General features: G+C 35.4%; 1 protein-coding gene across 4 annotated transcripts in view; it reads left to right on the forward strand.

Annotated features, from left to right (window-relative positions):
* The first annotated feature begins 296 nt into the window (after positions 1-296).
* The window catches only part of LOC123545249 (circularly permutated Ras protein 1-like), a 70,076-nt gene continuing 49,606 nt past the window's right edge, over positions 297-20,766 (forward strand). Inside the window, exons 1-6 of one of the 4 annotated variants that reach the window (XM_053521841.1) lie at positions 303-590; positions 7,902-7,956; positions 8,775-8,931; positions 10,208-10,402; positions 13,436-13,618; positions 14,104-14,323. In XM_053521841.1, coding sequence (XP_053377816.1) covers positions 8,821-8,931; positions 10,208-10,402; positions 13,436-13,618; positions 14,104-14,323 — 709 coding nt within the window. In that variant the 5' untranslated portion in view covers positions 303-590; positions 7,902-7,956; positions 8,775-8,820. Of the gene's footprint in view, positions 591-7,901; positions 7,957-8,774; positions 8,932-10,207; positions 10,403-13,435; positions 13,619-14,103; positions 14,324-20,766 lie in introns of all 4 variants that reach the window. The other 3 variants (XM_053521846.1, XM_053521832.1, XM_053521845.1) reach the window with 3 other exon arrangements.

Raw genomic sequence — 20,766 nt, forward strand, 5'->3', positions numbered from 1 at the left:
GGTAAAGTAAATGTTTCTGTAATATTCAGTCAACAGAGTTCTAGGATATGTCTGAACCCATTTAAGCTCTTAAACAGAAAAAAATAAAATAATGTGTAAAACAATATTCAACCATCACATAACATTCATTGAGTCTATATAAATAACACACATCTCTCTGTCTGTTTGTCCGAATTCTAAAACCATAAACCTGGGTTTTATCAGGTCATTCTAAAAATAGACACAGGGGCTGATTAGAGAATGTGCTATGGGACAGTTTTACGCACGGGCGAGTGGTTGATGTCTATTCTCTAAAAAATGTTTGACTTGAAACTGATTCCGTGACACGGCTTAAAACTGCAATATCATCAGTTTTTAAAAACCGTAAAAACATTGTATGACTGACTTCAGTTTATGTGTTGTTTAGACAATTAACGGGAAAAACCCACAGAATTTTAAATGTACATAACTTGTGGAGTTTATGTAAAGGACTGTTACACGATAAGAAAATCGATATCAGTCAGTCACTCCGTGTGTATGGTGCAAAACACTGAATCGGCGCACTATTTTGAAATTGGCAGTATATTGGACAACGTTCTTCAGCCGAAAAGGTAGTAGGTGTTTAGAATTTGTGATTTTTATGTAATAATTTTGTTATACTATATGTTAAAGGTAAAGTTGTTTACAAACAAGTATTTTGTTGAATACTGGTGACAATATCATGAATATTAGGAATACATTTTTCCACCACCAGAACTTGAAAGTCACCATATGACACGGTGGGAAAACCAAATGACTAAATCGGATAACGTGCACGCAAAAGTGCTAAAAAGTAGGCCCGCTTCAGGTATGTTTTTTCACTATAACCTTTTCGATCCGCCATTGTTTTAAACGAGATAACGTGCATAAACCCCGCAATAAAAAGCTCTTTCATCGGATATATGTAACTTGATAAAACTCCCTCCCGTTTTTACGTAATCCTTGCCCAACCGATTCGAAAGATGCAAAATATTTTGGTAACGAACACGTCTGTTCACAAGTTACGCACCTAGCACATATTCTGCAGAGAATTTTCGCTGGAACGTAGGTTTACTATAAAGCTTGTCATTGTTCAAAGTCCGGTACCAAATATTTAACATGACTATTCGAGAATATTAAAGATATCGTAAAACAAAGGGTGCGGTAACGTACACGTTCCGGTTTTCAGGAGGTGACGTACACGTCATTTTTCGCAAGAGGGTAATGTACACGTCATAAACTATTTATCATGCATGTAGAACATCTTTGTCTTTAAATGACTGAACTGTAAACATTTTGATATTGTTAAAAAACAGATACAGATGCTGGGAACAGGCTGTTTTTCTTTCGGTAGGTTAGTATATACAGAATACAATACAGAAAATCTTTTTGTTTAATATGACAGCATGCACCTTATTTGAATCATTGACAAACTGTTTGAGTTCTATCATGCATGGGACCATAACAATCAGCCAATAATATAAACACGTTGTCGTTTAAATTATTGTGCGGGAGTAATGTTATTCTTTCTGTGGGTTAGTGACAGTTTGTTGGAGTTAGTTATTCATTTAGACCTCCTTACTGAAACAACATATCAGTATTGACCTAAATTTTGCATATCTAAGGACTATAGTCATTCAATGGTTGATTAAATTATAAATGCTGACATATTCTGATAATATAGATCTATAAATGCGTCAATTACATCCAAATCTTTAAGTAACAGCCTCGGTTAAGTTTAGGCTGTTCATTCACAAAATCAAATACCTTGTATAAGCATTAACGAGATTACAATTAACTATTAAACTAAACTAAGCTATATTGGATCGCAAAAAAGTTAGAAAATGTCGCAAAAAAATTGAGTTTTTTTAACCAAGTACAGTTGACAGACAGATTTATGTCGCCTACTACAAAGTAGCTGCGACATAAAGTGATCACTTTTCCGTCGTCCGTCTGTCTGTCCGTTGGCGACCGGCTGGCGTCCGTCACGCTTCTTGTCCGGAGCATAACTCAAGAAATAATAAAGGTGCTAATTTGTTACTTCATATAATGATCGAACACAGTGAGAGGATGTGCAGTATCAAAGAACCATAACTCTAGGTGGTCCCATTTTTCAATTATCTCCCCTTATCCTAATAAAAAAGACTTGTCAAGAGCCCAAGTCAAAAACTATTTGAAGAATTTGAAGATACTTTACACATTGACAGAGGAAGCGCAGTGTAATGGTCACATTTTTAAATTACCTCCCCTTATCGTTATATAGAAAGCTTGTCTGAAGCCCAAGTCGAAATTATATAAAGGATTGACTTGAAACTTTGCACATAAATAGATGTCCAATGAAAGGAAGTACAGTGTTAAAGAACCATAACTCTAACTGATCTTATTTTTGAATAACCTCCCTTTATCTATGAAAAAACTTGTCTGGGGCCAATGTCAAAACCATATAAAGGATTGTCTTGATACCTGATACATTGATAGAGGTCAGTGAAGCAAAGTGCAGTGTCAAAGAACCATTACTTTAGCTGATCCCATTTTTGAATCACCTCCCTTTATGCATGAAAAGGAAAAGCAAGAAGCTTGACTGAAGCCCAAGCCAAAATCTATGAAGGGTTGATTTGATACTTTGTACATTAATACAGGTCAGTGAAAGATAGTGCAGTGATAAGGAATCATAACTCTTACTGACTCCATTTTTAATTACCTCTCTGTATGTATAAGAAACTTGTATGGAATATAAGTAAAATCAATGATATACAAAATATAAACATGTCAAAAAGAAAAGTAACAAGTTTTTTTCTATTGTTATCTTTAGAAAATGGGTCGTCCAAAAAAGTTTTTCCCACAACAGTGGTAGGTTCACGCTCCACTATGTCTCTTCTCGTGCGCCTTTAAAATACTTTTTCTCCGAAAAGACATTTCGCACTCCAGGCAAATATATTCATTCTCCGTGCTATAAATAGATAATAGTTTTACTGCTGTTACTCTCGGTGCAACAATTATACCTATATGCGTATTTAATACTTCTTTTTGTTTGTCTCTTTCAAAAGTCAGAATCATATGGTGCGGACAACTAAACTAACTATCGTTACTGGAAAGAACAAGTACTAGGCTTCCATCACCCGTAAGCAACTGTTAACTTTTTCACTCAAAAATACATGGTCAGTTGCGCATATGTTGGATTTAGAGCAAAATAATTTCAAAATTTTATCATTTTACCTATTTATGTATAGATATACAAGAGCTGTAAACGTGTAATTATTTCCAAGCTAGGATGAGGACCGACGCTACTCATTTTCACTGTAGCATTTCTGTATATACTAACCTACCGAAAGAAAAACAGCCTATTCCCAGCATCTGCATCTTTTGTAACAATGTCAAAATGTTAACAATTCAGTCATTTAAAGACAAAGATGGTCTACATGCATGATAAATAGTCTTTGACGTGTACGTTACCCTCTGGGGAAAAATGACGTGTACGTCACCTCCTGAAAAACCGCAACGTGTACGTTACCGCACCCTTTGTCTTACGATATCTTTAATATTCTCGAATAGTCATGTAAATTATTTGGTATAGGACTTTGGACAATGACAAGCTTTATTTTAAACTTAAAGTCCAGCGAAAATTCTCTGCAGAATCTGTGCTAGGTGCGTAACTTGTGAACAGACGTGTTCGTTACCAAAATATTTTGCATCTTTCGAATCGGTTGGGCAAGGATTACGTAAAAACGGGAGGGAGTTTACATCAGGTTACATATATCCGATGAAAGAGCTTTTTATTGCGGGGTTTATGCACGTTATCTCGTTTAAAACAATGGCGGATCAAAAAAATTATAGTGAAAAAACATACCTGAAGCGGGCCTACTTTTTAGCACTTTTGCGTGCACGTTACCCAAGTTAGTCACGTGGTTTCCCCACCGTGATATGACCTAAAATTGCGTCGGTGCGACATTAAACCCAACAAAAATAAAATTAAATAAAAAAAAACATCCAGGGAAAAAACTATTTCAGTTGTAATGCAGGAAAATGTGTCTAAGCTAAAGCTGAATTTATTAAAAAAAAATGGTTTTCATGTTGAAAACTAAAGTGAAATATTAAGCTCCTTCTTAAGTGATATACTGGGTGTCTCAGGTACATCATTTTAAAGTGCACATATTTCACCACATATGTTTCATTATGTCTTGATTTGGGATGAAAACAGGTAATTCATCTGTCTGAAATTATACATTTTTCATCCAGGGTACAATATTGGTGCCTGTGATCAATTCAGACATAGTCATGTTACAGTTTTTATTTATTTTCTGATGATCACATCAGAGATCCAAGTCAGTTCAAAAGCAGTGTTGCCAACAGCATGTGCAAACATTAAACTTCTCTAGGTACTGTATAAGTATGTTATTATGACATTAAGAGGGATATCTAGAGGTATGGATAGGGACTAGTCATTTATGGATCAGATGCTTGATCTGGCACTGAACAAAATGGACCATAGACCAATATAGACAATGAAACAACCTAGACCATAGGACAACCCAGACCACATTTTAAGACAGCCTGGACCATCTTTCAGAAACTGCTTTTATACAGTTCTACTGAACAGTATTGACTTTCTTAATCAGCAGTGATTGCATAACATAATAATTATACGAACACTTATTATAATATACAACAGTGGTGATTAAATTATCCTCTGATTATATTACAATACACGATGTGCTAGCTGTTCAAGCCACTGTCTCCTACCCAAGGAATTTTAGAATCAAATTATCTGCTAACAGAAGTTTAAAATAGTTATGAGTTGTATGGAAACACAAAAGAATTAGTTGTTTTTATTATTTTTTAGCTCACCTGTCACATAGTGACAGGTGAGCTTTTGTGATCACCTTCGTCCTCGTCAGTCCGTGCGTCCGACCGTGCCTGCGTGCGTCCGTCCGTCCATCAACAATTTCTTGTCTGCACGATAGTGGTTTCATTTATGATATTATTTTAACCAAACTTGAACACAACTTGTATCACCACAAGATCTCGGTTCCTTTCTTGAACTGGCCAGATCCCATTATGGGTTCCAGAGTTATGGCCCCTGAAAGGGCCAAAATTAGCTTTTTTACCTTGTCTGCACAATAGCAGCTTTATTTATGATTTGATTTTTACCAAACTTGCACACAACTTGTATCACCATAAAATCTTAGTTCCTTTCTTGAACTGGCCAGATTCCATTATGGGTTCCAGAGTTATGGCCCCTGAAGTGTCAAAATTTGCTATTTTGACCTTTTCTGCCCAATAGCAGCTTCATTTATGATTTGATTTTAACCAAACCTGCACAAAACTTGCCTCACCATAAGATCTTGGTTCCTTTCTTGAACCAGCCAGATCCTTTAATGGGTTCCAGAGTAATGGCCACTGATAGGGCCAGAATTAGCTATTTTGACCTTGTCGGCAAAATAGCAGCTTCATTTATGATTTGAATTTAATCAAACTTGCACAAAACTTGTGTCACCATTAGATCTCGGTTCCTTTCTTGAACCGGCCAGGTCCCATAATGGGTTCCAGAGTTATGGCCCCTGAAAGGGCCAAATTTGGCTATTTTGACCTTGTCTGCACAATAGCAGCTTCATTTATGATTTGATTTTAATCAAACTTGCACACAACTTGTATCACCATAAGATCTCGATTCCTTTTTATACGCCCGAAGGGACGTATTATGTTATCGCCTCGGTGTCCGTCTGTGTTGGTTAGCAATTTCCCTTCCGCTCTGTAACTCTTGAACCCCTTGATGGATTTCAGAGAAACCTAACACAAATGTTCACCACTTTGAAACAACGTGCAGAGTGCATGTTTCGGATGGCTCACTTCAATGTCAAGGTCACACTTAGGGATCAAAGGTCATATGACTTTGTTTTATGTGAATATTGCTCTGCATTTGCGTTGCATTGCAGTGCTCTTGTTTTTATTTGGCAGATCCTTCTTTTGTTCGCTTACAATAATTTTTTTAATTACTTCCTTTTATGTTACTCTAAATAGATTATTTAGTAACTTTTATTATTGGTCGTAGGGAAAAACCGAGACCACTTTTCTATGGTACAACATGGATGGTACCTCCAATTTTTAGGTGTATTTTGACATATCTGTACCTTGTAAGAATTTTTTCTTTTTGTTTTTGGTTAAAGCAGTGGTACTCGGGTGAGCGATATAGGGCCATCATGGCCCTCTTGTTTTAATTCAAAATTGAAAAACTTGTGTTTGTAATGGGATTCTATAGGCAACCTGCCTTATGGTCGAGAACAAAGGAAAAATTTTATTGCGGCGGTAGCCCGGGTTTCAGCCTGACTCGGCCATGTTCTTTTTTTTGCCGAGCCCACTTGAGGATGCGAAAACATAGTTGTCCAAATGGCTGTTTGGTGTATGTGCATGCTTGCATGCGTAGATTTGTTTGTCCGAACCGTAACTTTGACATGCATGGAGTAATTTCGTTTATATTTGGCATGAATGTTAATAACTTCAGTGTGACAAAGTGTCACACTCAAACCGCAGGTTCCTACCTCAAATGTTAAGGTCACAGTTGGAGGTCAAAGGGCATGTCAGATCTTGCCCTGCCCATAACTTTAATATACATTGAGGAATCTTGTTTATATTTATGCCCGCCTTCGAAGTATATTGTTTTGCAGATGTCGGTCGGTCGGTCGGTCGGTCGGTCTGTCGGTCGGTCGGTCTGTATGTAGATCAATCCGTTTCCGGATGATAACTCAAGAACGCTTGGGCCTAGGATCATGAAAGTTGATAGGAAGGTTGGTTATCAGCTGCAGATGACCCCTATTGATTTTGAGATCTGTATGTCAAAGGTCAAGGTCACAGTGACCCTGAACAGTTAAACGGTTTCTGGATGATAACTCAAGAACGCTTGGGCCTAGGATCATGAAAATGATTTTGAGGTCAGTAGGTCAAAGTTCAAGATCACAGTGACCAGTAACAGTAAAATGGTTTCCGGGCGATAACTCAAGAACACATGGGCCTAGGATCAGGAAAATTGATAGGGAGATTGATCATGACCAGCAGATGACCTCTGTTGATCTTGAGGTCATTTGGTCAAAGTTCAAGGTCAGATTGGCCAGGAACAGTTAAAACGGTTTCTGGACGATAACTTGAGAACGCTTGGGTCAAGGGTCATGAAAGATGATAATGAGGTTCATCATGACCAGCAGATGGACCCTGTTGTTTTTAAGGTCAGTAAATCAAAGGTCAAGGTTACAGTGACCCGGAACATTTAAAACGTTACTTAAGAATGCTTGGGCACAGGATCATGAAACTTGATAGGGAGGTTGGTCATGACCTGTAGATGACCCCTATAGATTTTGAGATATGTAGGCTAAAGGTCAAGGTCACATTGACCCGGAACAGTTAAAGACTTTCCAGACGATAGCTTAAGAACGCTTGGGCCTAGGATCACTAAACTTGATAGGGAGGTTGATCATGACCAGGAAATGACCCATGTTAATTTTGGGGTCAGTAGGTCAAAGGTCAATGTCACATTGAACCAGAACAGTAGAACTTTTGTTTACAGTGAGCAAATAATTTCTGTTCCTTGTGCAATTACTGAATGCATCAAGGGGGCATTTCGTGTTTGACGTTGGCATGAATGTTAACCTCAGTGAGACAGAGTGTCATGCGCAAACTCCAGATTCCTATCTCAATCTTCAAAGCCATTAACTTTGACATGCATTGATGAATCTTGTTTATATTTGGCATGAATGTTTAACTCAATGAGATGGACTCTATTTCAAAGGTCAAGACCATAGTTAGGGGTCAAAGGGCGGGCTCAACATGTTGCCTGTGGGCATCTAGTCTTGATTTAACATTTTTTAAAACTCATGTTCTTATGTTCATAATATGACTAAACTTCAATTTTATAGAAAGATCTATTTAGCGAAAATCTGGAGGTCAGTGCCTTTCAGCTAGTGCTTGCCGGTAAGCTTTTAAATATTGTTTGAAAATTTGCTTTTTAGTCCTTAAATAAGGGTACAATTTAATTAAAACACACAGAGGCATATTAAAAGTTTTATAAAAAATATGCAAGACTTAGTGCTTAATTCTTTGTAAACATTTGTAAAGTGAACGTTCTTTATGGTCCTGTTGTATTATATAGTACATAACTTTGATATTTTAATGGTCAGAAAGTTGAAGACCAAGGTCACAGTGAATTTGAGGCTAGAATAGTTTAGATTAATAGATGGAGAGTGGTTGAGCCTACAGTCATCAAACTTCATAGTATGATTGCCAGTGATCTTAGATGATTCCTATTGATTTGAGGTCATTAGGTCAAAGGTCAAGGCCACAGCATATTTTGAACTGAAAGTTACCTCCTACAGGCCATTGTATAGGGCATGAATGTCTTCCAAATAACTCCTTGTTCTCACTGATGTACTTATATGCCCTTTTCCCTGTGGAGCATTAAAATAGTTAGGCATGCTTATTTCCCCCTAACAGCTCCAATGTTTGAATCAAGAGGCCAATATAACAGTGTATTTTATCCCTCAGATAGTACATTTAATGCATGTACAGCTTTAAGTATACTGATTTTTATATCTTTATTGTTAAGAAAGCAAGAAGTAAATTTGATTTACTATTAAGATTGATGGGGAAAACCAGATGGAGGCATGCTGTCATGAGCCTCGTAGGGTTCAGACAAATGAGCTGACACTAGACCAACGGTCCATCGTTTATGTGATAAGCTTATTTCTGTATTGCTATTTCAGGGATATATTATTTCTGTATTGCTATTTCAGGGATATATTCTAGAGGTATTTCAGGAACAGTACACTTGGTGTCACAATGTTTTTAGGAAGCAAGTTTGTGTATGTAAGCTCTGGGGATGAGGAGGAAGATATTGTCACTGGTAATGTGTCGTCCGAGGAGGAGGATGACCAAACTGATGATGGAGAGGTTTGTATTGAGCTATATTATTCATAAACTCATGGCTGTGAGAATTGTTTGAAATACTGTTATTAATTAAATTTATTTTAATTATCCTTGAATTATACTGAACAAAATAGCTACTGGAAACCCGCTGTTTTTTTTTCTTTTTCATCAGTATCCTAAAATCACTGAGTGTACAGTTAAAAATAATAAATTGTGTTTATGTACCTTCAGATTAATCTATAAGTTACTAACATAATAAAAATTTCAAAATTATCATAATTTTGTGAAGTTTACCACCATGACCAATTTTAATAATTATGAAAATACAGTAAAAGGTTGTACATGTTTAAGTTAGCATGGTAGATAAAACTAGATATAAATTTAATGTTCTTTTTTTTTTTTTTTTTTTTTTTTTTGATAGTGCATGACAACATTTTGATAGTTTCTACCCTCATAATTATTGCTAGTTTGTAAATTCTTGACATTTTTGTAAAAATAGGGTTGAAGTTGTAAAATGAATAAATTGATATGTTTTGTTGAAATACTGCAGTATAATGATAATAAGCCATGACATATTGTTCTAAGTATACCCTACATATATCTCAAGAGAGTACCAGTACTTTCAGTCATATTAACTCTTTACCATGTTAAAATTCAATAATGAACATGGCCATCTTACTATTTGGACAGTATCAATTACTGTTAAAAGGGGTGCTTACCAAAAAGTTACTGACAGAATGGCAAACAGTGCAGATCTTGATCAGACTGCACAATTGATCTACACTGGTTGCAAAATCAATCATGTCCAGGATGGTAAGAGTTAAGGTGTTGGCAAAATAATAAATGGCAAGTTAAAAGAATAAAGCTGTTTTGTTCAGTATAGAAAGTTTAATTGATTTCAGTGATATAGAGAGTTCTCACAACTTGTGTCAAACCAGCTTAATGTCTGCTTCTTTGAAACAGTGGTTAAATTCCAATGGTGATCGGCTTGAGCCTGTGACCTAACAGTAAGGGGTCAGAGGTTGGATGTTCTGCCAGTGTTAAGTAAGTATCCACCTGAAAAAGGTTGGCAGTAGACTTGTATTTACAATACCTTTTGTGAGTGTCCAATAATATGACAGTTACAGTTTAAAGTGTATTAGGTGTCTTAAAATGTTATAAGATAGCTATATGTATGCTGATATAGCTTTACATATGCCCAGATTTTAATTCTTGAAATAAATCTATTTGTAGTAATTACCATGATTACATGTGCTGATCAAAGTGTATTTTCTGAAATGTCTTTTGATTTATGTTGCAGACATGTTTACTGGACATTCTAGATACAGCCGGACAGGAAGAGTATTCTGCAATACGGGAACAGTACACCCGCACTGGAAACTGCTTCGTAATAATATATAGTGTGACAGATAAGAACTCGTTCACAGAGGCAGAGTCGCTCTTTGAATTCTTGAAGAGAGTGAAAGATGTGAAACAGGGAGAAAAACTGCCAACAGTAAGTAACTTAGACGTATTTATGGCCCTGTTAAAAATTTTGTCTATACTGTAAATTAACTAGACTAGCCACTAGACTGAAAGTAAAGAATTTGTCACAAAATTTCACCTGTTGTAATTTTTTCTGTTATTTTATGTAATAGTGACAAATGCCAGTCTATTTTAGAGATTTTTTCACAGAACTGATTGTAATATTATAATGATATTGGACATTAGGATATACACGGCTTTATTCACAATTTTGAAAATAAAAAATTTAAAAATAATATATCATGGTCTAAGAGCTAGTCTATAAAATTACCTTGAGTGTGGGCTTAGAAATAGATCATTAATGCTTAGCCTTAGAGAAAAAAAATCATTCAACACCAAATCATAGAAAGAAAGAGTTGTTTCACATGAATATTGAAAACATGTATATTACTCTACGAAACAAGTGTCAGTATACTGATATTACTAAGCATTGAATTCCGAAAAAAGAACTGCATAAAGGGGCCCCACTTCTGGACAGTCAAATGCCTTTAAAAAACACCATTTTCAAAGAACTGTTACATATATGTTCGTTTTGATGCATTTGCAATAGTGTGTGAGTGGTGAAATTTTACATAACAGTGTGAAGCACAGTTTTCTGCAATTGTTAATTTTATTTCTTTACAAATGGCATTCATTTTCAAAGGGGGACAACTTTTTGTATCCGTCATATGAGTCAGTATGGCAGAACATGTAATGGTCAGGTAAAATATTGGTAAAGATGTTTTTCGTTTATAAAATATTTCTGTGTTTTGATGAGTCTCCTAAACCTTAAACTAGCCCGCCTGCTTAGCTCAATAGGGAGAGCATTGGTCTATGGATGGCGGTGTCGTGAGTTCGATCCCGGGGCAGGGCGTATGTTTTCCGTGACGATTTGATTAAAGACATTGTGTCTGAATTCCTCCACCTCTGATAATTCATGTGGGGGAAGTTGGCAGGACAGGTTTGTACTGGGTACAGAATCCAGGAACACTGGTTAGGTTAACAGTTGCCCGCCGTTACATGGCTGAAATACTGTTGAAGAAAGGGCGTTAAACCCAAAACAAACAAAACAGACAAAACCTTAAACTTTGCATTCAGTTTGATAACAGGATATAAATAGCAGAAATTTCATGATATAAGACAAGAAATGTTTGTTTTCACATTGGTTCTGCATAACATTCACCACTATATATAACCTACCGTATGTGGAAACTATGGTAAAGCTGAATTGTTGCCATAAATTTTGGAAAGTTTTTTCTCCATTAATATGTTTATTTTTTCGTAAAATGAATTTGTTAACCACTACAAAATGAGCAGGGGAATTTTGTGTGAATACCTTTAAACTTTGTTATTTTGTGCATGATGAAGACTTGGTATGTGTAAACTTCCTTATTACAGATACAGGACATTAAAGACAAGGAAGTAAATGTACTATATTCATCTCCTACAAGAAAGTTGTATTCATAAACATACAATTAAACTTTCCCTGTAGTTTTGAAACACCTACTTTACATTAATAGATTTAGTTTTTGTTTTTTTTTTCATTATAAAGACTTCTGAATGTGTTGACAAATGCAGAGTGTTCATTGATACAGAATGTTAGATTTAGTGGTTAGTCTTTAACATGAATTGCTTGTACCTATACCGTTATATGGGCACTGGGCATAAGAAATAGAGATCAATATAATTGCACATGGTTTTTGGCATCATTATAAAGCTCAGCCCCAGTTTTATTCAAATGGAGACCATTGGTCCCTTTCTGGTGCTACCAGAGCTATGATCATCAGAAAAATGCCTTTAAATGACTTCTTTTCATGAACCGCTTGATGGATTTCATCCAACCTTGTCTAGTTTATTGTTATGAGTCCCTTTCTCAAATTTGTTCGATCAGGGGGCACTTGACTCCTTTTAGGGCTGCTAGATTTAAAAATAGAAATACCTTTAAACAACTTCTTATTAACAGCCTAGTCTAGAGGATCATTATAAGGTCCTTTCTCAAATTTGTTCAGTTGGGGGCAGTTGGCTACTTTTATGGGCCACTAGGGCTAAAAATAACAATACATTTAAATGACTACTTTTATGAACCACTCAATGGATTTTCATTAAACCTGGTCCTAGCATCATTATAAGGCTCTTTCTAAAATTTGTTTAATTGGGGGTGCTTTAAATGACTTCTTCTCTTGAACAGCTTGAGTGATCGTCATCAAACTTGATTTGTAGCATCATTAAAAGATCCTTTAAAATCCTTACCCTGCTAAATTTTTATTGTGAACTTTTCCATCTTCCAATTTGGACAGTACCATTAACTGCTAAAAGGGGTGCTTACCAAAAATGTACTGACTGAATAGTGAACAGTGCAGATCATAATCAGACTGCAAAGGCAGAACCAGTTGTGTCCAGTATGGTGAGGGTTAACATATTGGTTCAATTTTAGACACTTTGCCCCTTTTAGGGGCTGCTAGAGTTAAAAATAGAAATACCTTTAACTAACTTGTCTTTTTTTCATTGGTAAAATCACTTTATAGCAAGAAATTTAAAAAATATACTACAATAGTTTCAGGTTTATAGTTGGAACACTATTTATTTCATAACAGTACTGTAAAGAAAAGTTACCATATATCACATGCCTGCAGAAAGACTATATTTATTTTAAGGATCTTAAATGCCTGTCTGTTTATGAGAAGATTTTCTATAACTGCATATATGAGGGACAGCAAACATAGCATGAGCAAGGTTTATTATCCATGTTGTCTCGAGGGTTGGGAAAGCAGCTGCTGTCAGTCAAAGGCAGACATGCAAAATTATAGGTTATGACATCATTATGCAACTACAATGTAGTACTATATGATATTACTTACCTGCAAGCTATTTTAGACAAGCATTCTTTGGAAAAATACAGGGATATCTATCCCTGGAATGGGAATTAGGTATTTCAATACTTTTCTAGCTTGACTGGAAAGAAAAATAATCCCTGGATTTCAAAGCAGCACATACATAGATAACTTTTAATATGTGCGTTTTTCAGGTGCTGGCTGGTAACAAAACTGATCTGTCAGCTGACAGGCAGGTAACAGCTGATGAGGGGAATACACTGGCTACAAAACTTGGGGTACCATTTGTGGAAACATCTGCAAAAACTGGAGAAAATGTGCAGAAGTTGTTTGAAACGTTAATACGCCATACGCCTAGAACTAGTGTGGAATATAAGGTAGTGATTTGTTATTTTAACCTTCAGTTTGTGTAAAAAATTTGATGATAGTTTTTAAAGGGATCATAATAATTACACTGTTTGTAACTTAAGACTGTCACAACTGATTATTCAGTACTAAGGTAATATTTTGTGTGTGTGAGATGAGTTTATAATACTACAAAATAAAATCTAATAGAATATCAAAGACAGAAAACAAAAACAAAAATAGCCTTCAATAACTAAACATGTTTCTTACATTCAGGTAATTATGAATCTCTGTATTATAGGGGGATGAACTGGTTTTGTTGTGGCTGTCTGTCTATCTGTCTGTCTGTTACAAATTCATGTATGCTTAGTATCTTTATAACATGTCAGTTCACCATTCTTTGTAAATAAAACAGTATCCTAGTTAGACATGTGTTTTTTCAAAAGCAGACATTTAAAATTGGTTCTTTTTTCATGTGATAAAATAAATTTGTAATCAATTTATGTTGTCCTGACAGGTTGTGATCTTGGGGTCAGGTGGTGTTGGTAAATCTTCTGTCACAGTACGCTATGTCAGCAACACATTTGTTGATTCCTATGACCCAACCATTGAGGACTCATACAGAAAACATGTCATTGTGAAAGGAATTCCGGATGAAATGAAAAATGTGCCAAAACAAAAGAAAAAGGAAGCAGGACATTTTGGTGCAAAACCAAAAAAGACTATAAACAGAAGATGTAAGAGATTATTGTTTTCTGGTGTACAATTACTAAATCATATCCTCCCTTCAAAGAAGATGTGTATATTGTTTTGCTCATTGTCCCTCTGTCTGTCTGTTGGTAGACCGTTTGGTTTCCGATCAATAACTAATGGGTGTTTGGTCTCACAATGATCAAACTTGACATGGTGACTGCAGGTGGTCAGTAAATGATTGCTATTGTTTTTAGGGATCAGTACGTCAGTTTCAAGGTTACATTGATCTTGAGACTGAAAATAGTTTCTGCAAAATAACTAAAAAAATGCTTTGGCCTATAGTGGTCTAACTTTATAGAATATTTACCTGTAGCCGTTAGATGGTCCCTATTGTTTTTTGGGTTAGTAGGTCATAGTTCAAGGTCACAGTGACCTGAAAACTGGAAATGGTTTTTGCTTATAAACTAAAGACTAAAGAAAGCTTCGGCGTGCAGTCATCAAACCTCAGAAGTTGATTGCCTGTGGTCAGTAGATGACTTCCATTATTTTAGGGGTTAGCAGGTCAAAGTCAAGGTCACAGTGACGTCAAGCCACATAATTGCTATAGAAATTTGGCCAAAAGTAAAGTCATCAAACTTCAAAAGGTGATTGCCTGTTGACAATAAATGATCACTGTTGTTTTGGGGATCAGTTGATCTAAGGCACAGTGACTTTGATGTTTATACAGTTTTCCTGTCAGCAACCAAGATAACGTTTCAGCCTGCAGTCATCAAACTTCGTAGGATGATTTACCTATAGTTAGTAGATTGTCTGTTCTGTGTGTGTGGTCATTATGCCAAAGGTCAAGGTCATAGTGATTTGGGAAAAGAATATGGGCAAGGCCATCTTGGGAGGCAAACAGATTAATTTTGTATTAATATTAATTTTTTTTTGCCATTTTAGGTAGATTAGTAGGCATGAGAACCAGTGCTGTTGAATGCCAGAATGTTCTATTTGATTAATGTTCAAGAATGTGCCACAGTTTGAGTGTTATCAATGTATCATTTGGCACATACAGGAGAACTCTGGCCCTATCAGTATTCTGCATAAAAATGCATGTATCACAAGGGGCGTAGCGTGTTCAGTTTAGATGTTACTCAAGGGGAGAGTGTAGATGAGAGTAATCAAAATAAATAGAAAGGGGCGGGGGGGGGGGAGCTTCTGGCGACTTTTCTAACCAAAACCATGCTTCCTCAGTTTTGAACAAACTATTCACAAACGGCTCAGAATGTAAAAAAAGGTCAATATATAAGTTGATGAACGTTACAAATCAGGGTCCGGGAGAGTGGCGGGGACTGGCATTTTGGAAGGACTTGGGCTAGACTGCCTATTTATTCAAGTCGACATTTATTATTCACAAATTAAGCAACATGCGGCTCTATTTCCAAACTTATTTGCTGTATACAAAATTTACATTCACTTAACATATAATCGAGGCCTTCGACTTGTTTATCGTCTGATTTACCACGGTTCAGAGTTCAGATGCGTAGGAATTGAACCACGAGGGCGTTAGCCCGAGTGGTTAAATACTGAAGCATCTGAACGATGAACCGTGGTAAATTAGACGATAAATAACAAGAAGGCCTTGATTGTTTTCATTCTGACATGCTCATTGATATATTTTAATAGATATTATACTGGACTTCGTTTACCTGAGGAGTAATGTATCGAATGTCATGCGGCAATAAACGTCATAATTGACGTCACAATGCTGTCTTACCGGTCCGCGCGTCAACCGTTGTTTATTGCAGAATATATAGAGCTTGATTTTCTTCTTTATTTAACTGGAAAACAAATCGAACCATGTTAGAATATACATTTTATATGGAAAAACAGAAGCGTTAATTTTCGTATTGCATTGCAGTAATATTATCAATGACGGCCCTTTCCGCAAGATTGCACGCGTAATCTGACGTCCTTCACTAAAAACATGAACAATATGGCTCCAAATATTCTTTCAAAATTGGGCTCCAAACAGCTTTAACTAACTTTTCTGACGTAAAAGATCACAAATAAATGATACGACTGTATAAATTTTCATAAAGATCGGTATCTTGACATTTATTTTGATTTTCTGATACTCCTGGAAAGCAAATCAGTTATTTTTGTAGCAAGTTGTCGTAAAATGTAAATGTAAGAATTTAATGCTATTTTTTGTGCGTTTATACGGGTATGAACCACACTGTAAGGCTTCTTGCTAATCAATCAAGATAATTGCTAGCACGATTCTAATCTCTTGTACTTCCGGTGATATTTCATTCTGTTAAATTGAGGATCACGAACGACAACTCTGCTCGGAGATTGGTGTGATTCATGAATTTGCAAGAAGTCCAGAAAATAGCATTCAATTCTTAAGTAAAATACACACGTGTGCAAACGTGTTACAACAGAATATATGCAAATCATCTTGCAATAAATACTCTAAACTGTCTAGGAACTGATCAGACTTTTGACATATGCACAATTTCAAAACAGACAAAATGATGAAGCTATTTCAATAGATTCTTATTTCATTCTTCAAGTACAAATATTTTATTACTAATGTTGTTCACACATTTCCTTTGTTATTGTTTAGTGAATTTAGATTTAATACTTTAGCCTAAACATCTGTCACAAGACTTTTGTCTCTATATCAGCATTTAATTGATTTCCAAGAATGCAGAGATAACATTTCACGAAAATTGTATAAGTTCTGAAAATCAATGTTCATTGCAAGGACGACTGTTATATTAAAATGCATCATGCAACATGCAACAGATGGCAAAAAATTACCTTGGTGTGGAAATCAATATAATGCTTACAACATTTTACTATAACTGCATGCAATATTTAGAAAGAAAATTTACCGTAAATGCTAGAAATGAGCATTTATTACATACATGTATGTGTATTCGAGGGATATTACCGTACTGCAAAGGTACAGAGGTGTATGATGTCGCGTTAAATAATTTTGATTGAATGTATTTTTTTCGGCAATAAATTTTGGAAAATTGGTGTCAGGGCATAATTTAGAAAAAGGTGACTGGTGTTGAAACTTGGTTTCTTTACACTACCCCCTCCCACGACGGAGTAAAGTAGGGCTGAGTAGGTGCTTCGCAGCAAAATGACCCGGCAAGTATATTCCTAACGTAGAAATAAATGAATTGATAGATTATATGATCAAGTTGAGTGTTATGCTATGGCAATGCGGATAACAAAGCATAAATGTTAATTTATGAATCTGTTCTTTTTGGCTCCCTTTGAGTCTCTTTAATTATGGGATAGATTGGTTATTTTTGTTTGAACGTAGCGAATAAGGAAATAATGCTTGGGAGTTCAAAGTTGTTACAGACACAGTTGTTTATCCTTCTAAATTTTACAAGGGATGAATAAATTGTTCTTATAGTCAAAAGCAGCTACAGTATATATACATCTGAAATCATATATGTATGTAGAATTTTAAATAGAATTAGATTTAAATAAGTATTTACCATAACAAGTGCAAGTGGAGCAAGAAAAAAAAAAACAATTAGAAAGGACCATGTATGATAAGGCACAGTTTGAGCCCCCAAATTTCAAAGAAAATGAAAAGAAAAATACAATTCAACGATAGGGATTATTTGAAAGATAGAGGATTAATCTTGCATTTTTTGATGAAAAAATGTATCAGTTTTGCATTAAAAGTCATGATCCATGGTCTAGTTTCATGTCATCAACACAGATTTTGTACATTTTTAGACATTTTTATGCACTGAATCACCAAAGTACGACACGAGCGCAGTGGAGAACAATTTTTGTTTTTAGACATGTGTTGAGGATTTCAAAAACACGGAGAACGATACATGAGAAAAAATTGTTCTAAGGTGCGCTCGTAGTTAATTTTGAACAAATATGATATTTTGTCGGAATATTTTACTCTAAAAATAGCAATATAAAGGAAAGAAACTCTTGATTTACTTGAAGAGCTTGGCATAAAGGTAAGTAAAGCATGTTGTGACGTCATGCGGAAGTGATTTCGTTTGCCTGAAACTTAGGTAAAGGGGCTATTTTTATAGATTTTTCTAGGGTCTTTTTGATAGAATTTCAGACTCCTGTGATTAGACCTTTTGACAGTATTTGCATAGCATTTTTGTCATTATTATATACGTCATTATTATAAACCTATAATTCTCGATTTATTTCTTTGCTATAAGCGCGTCATACAAAATTATTACTTGATCGGAAATCTTTCGTCAAATTCGTCCATGAAAATGATTCTGTAAATTGTATACTAAATACGCGTAATATGAACCATATCTAAATATTGCGGTACTAACTTGGTCACACAAGGGAGGAACTTGTGTATGACAGCCATTATAAATCAGAATGGGCTATTCCTGAAAATATTTCTCATCCCCCGTTTAAATATTTTTTTTTAGTGGGGGGGGGGGGCGACTAGGAAAGGGTGTAATTTACAGATAAAGGGAACAGGGAGGTGTCTAGAGGGTAGGAGGTGGTGTATTTTGTTTGTGTAATGTGGAAGCAGTTCTAAAACCGAGTCAAGGGAGGCGGTATTTTACAGATAAATGGGAATGGGGCGGGAAGGGGGTGGGGGTCTTTCGGGTAACCGAATTGGGATAAGGTATTTGGGTATTTTTGAGGAAAGAGAGGGGGTATTTTGAGTTAAAACCAGGGTGTGGAAGGTTGAGGGGATAGGTAAAATGTCTTCGAGAGGGTAGGTACTTTTTTTCCAAAAAAAAAAACTGCTTTCATGGAGAGGGAGGGGAAGGGGGTTGGTATTTGAATTTCTGGAATAGTCCAGTTATCCAAGATTCCTCTTTGAGCTCTAGCCCAAAATGGTTGCACATTCTTCTCACCTTGAGCTTAAAATACATTGTTTGAATGATTGTAAAAGTATACATTTTATAGCACACCCAACATGTGACTGTGCCATAACTGCTTGATTTATTATTGATGCAATATGTTATCACAGAATGGCGTCAGAGTAAAATTACAAATTATGTAAAATCTCTTCATATATACATTGTACAATGTAGATAACTTGTTGCCTGTAGAAAAAAAATCAAATTTGAAATGTATGGCCATTAGACATTCTATTGGCCATCAAGATACAGACATTGCTGAAACAGTTTCAAACGATGGAAAACAAAAATATAGGTGTTATAAAAATACAATATTTTTCGGGGCGTAACAGTTTAAACAAAAAAAATATTATTATGAATAATCAAGTGGTGTCAGCAACAATTACAAATTAGACTTTAAATGAGTATTTAACTAGTAAACAGCATCTGCATCTTCATATCAGGAAATTACGATATTTTACAACATGCGATGCCTCAAGAGCCAATACGTGATTTGAAAATTCTTTGTTCCGTTCAAGGGAAAACAGTAACCTCTATTGACCTTAAATAATACTTAAGATTTAGTATAAACAATATACAAATAAGTTCTTCAATATATTTTTTACATATCGAGAACAGTTCACTAAATTTGGATTTCTTCTTTCGAAAAATTCGTAATCATTAACTTGAAGTAACGGCTTTTAAACACAATGCATCTCAAGTGCTGGTGTCCTATCCCTATTTCAAACGTCCGTATGGATTAATTGCCTTAAACAATGACACTTAGTAAAACAATGAAGATAAGTGTGGTATTCAAAGAAGAAAATTGAACAATTAAATCATGAGTCACTTACAACGTGACTTTGCGGCACTTGAATAAAATGAAAGACAATGCAGTATGTATTTACAGCAAGTCATCTAGTTTCAACCACTTATTTTATACATAAATTGCAACAGGAAGTAAATGATAACGTATATAATTATGCCCTTTCACATGACAAGATGGGTGAAGTGTTTAAGTGATGTGTTTCAATCTCATATTGTTTATGTATGTTTGTAAGATATTTCATTGTAAATTATTGTTTGTTTGTTTGTTTGTTTGTTTTGGAGTTAACACCGTTTTTCAACAGTATTTCAGTCATGTAACGGCGAGCAGTTAACCTAACCAGTGTTCCTGGATTCGATACCAGTACAAACCTGTTCTCCGCAAGTAACTGCCAAATTATTGAGTTACAATGTATGATAGGCAGAAAACAAAATAACTTTAGTAGCAATATTTCATTAATCATGCCTCCCTTTTACTTAGAATGTAAGGTTAATTTCGATGCATTTCACTATATCTCTGTTATTGCAGAGAGGATTAGTTGTTTACATCATCATTCACATCATATGACACATGGACTATAACTCTAGCACCAGTAATTCATGAATAATCTCTCTTTTTTACTTAGAATTTCAGGTTAAAGGTCTGGTGAACTTTCACTCTGTCTCAGTTATTACTAAATGGATTTGCTTCAAACATAAAGTAGTTGTTCTACATCATCACCCATATCATATGACACAAAGCGCATCACACTTGAACCAATATTTCATGTATTATGCCCCTAATTTGCTTCGAATTATGCTTA

Source organism: Mercenaria mercenaria, chromosome 1 (assembly GCF_021730395.1).
Source record: "Mercenaria mercenaria strain notata chromosome 1, MADL_Memer_1, whole genome shotgun sequence".
NCBI classification, from domain to species: domain Eukaryota; kingdom Metazoa; phylum Mollusca; class Bivalvia; order Venerida; family Veneridae; genus Mercenaria; species Mercenaria mercenaria.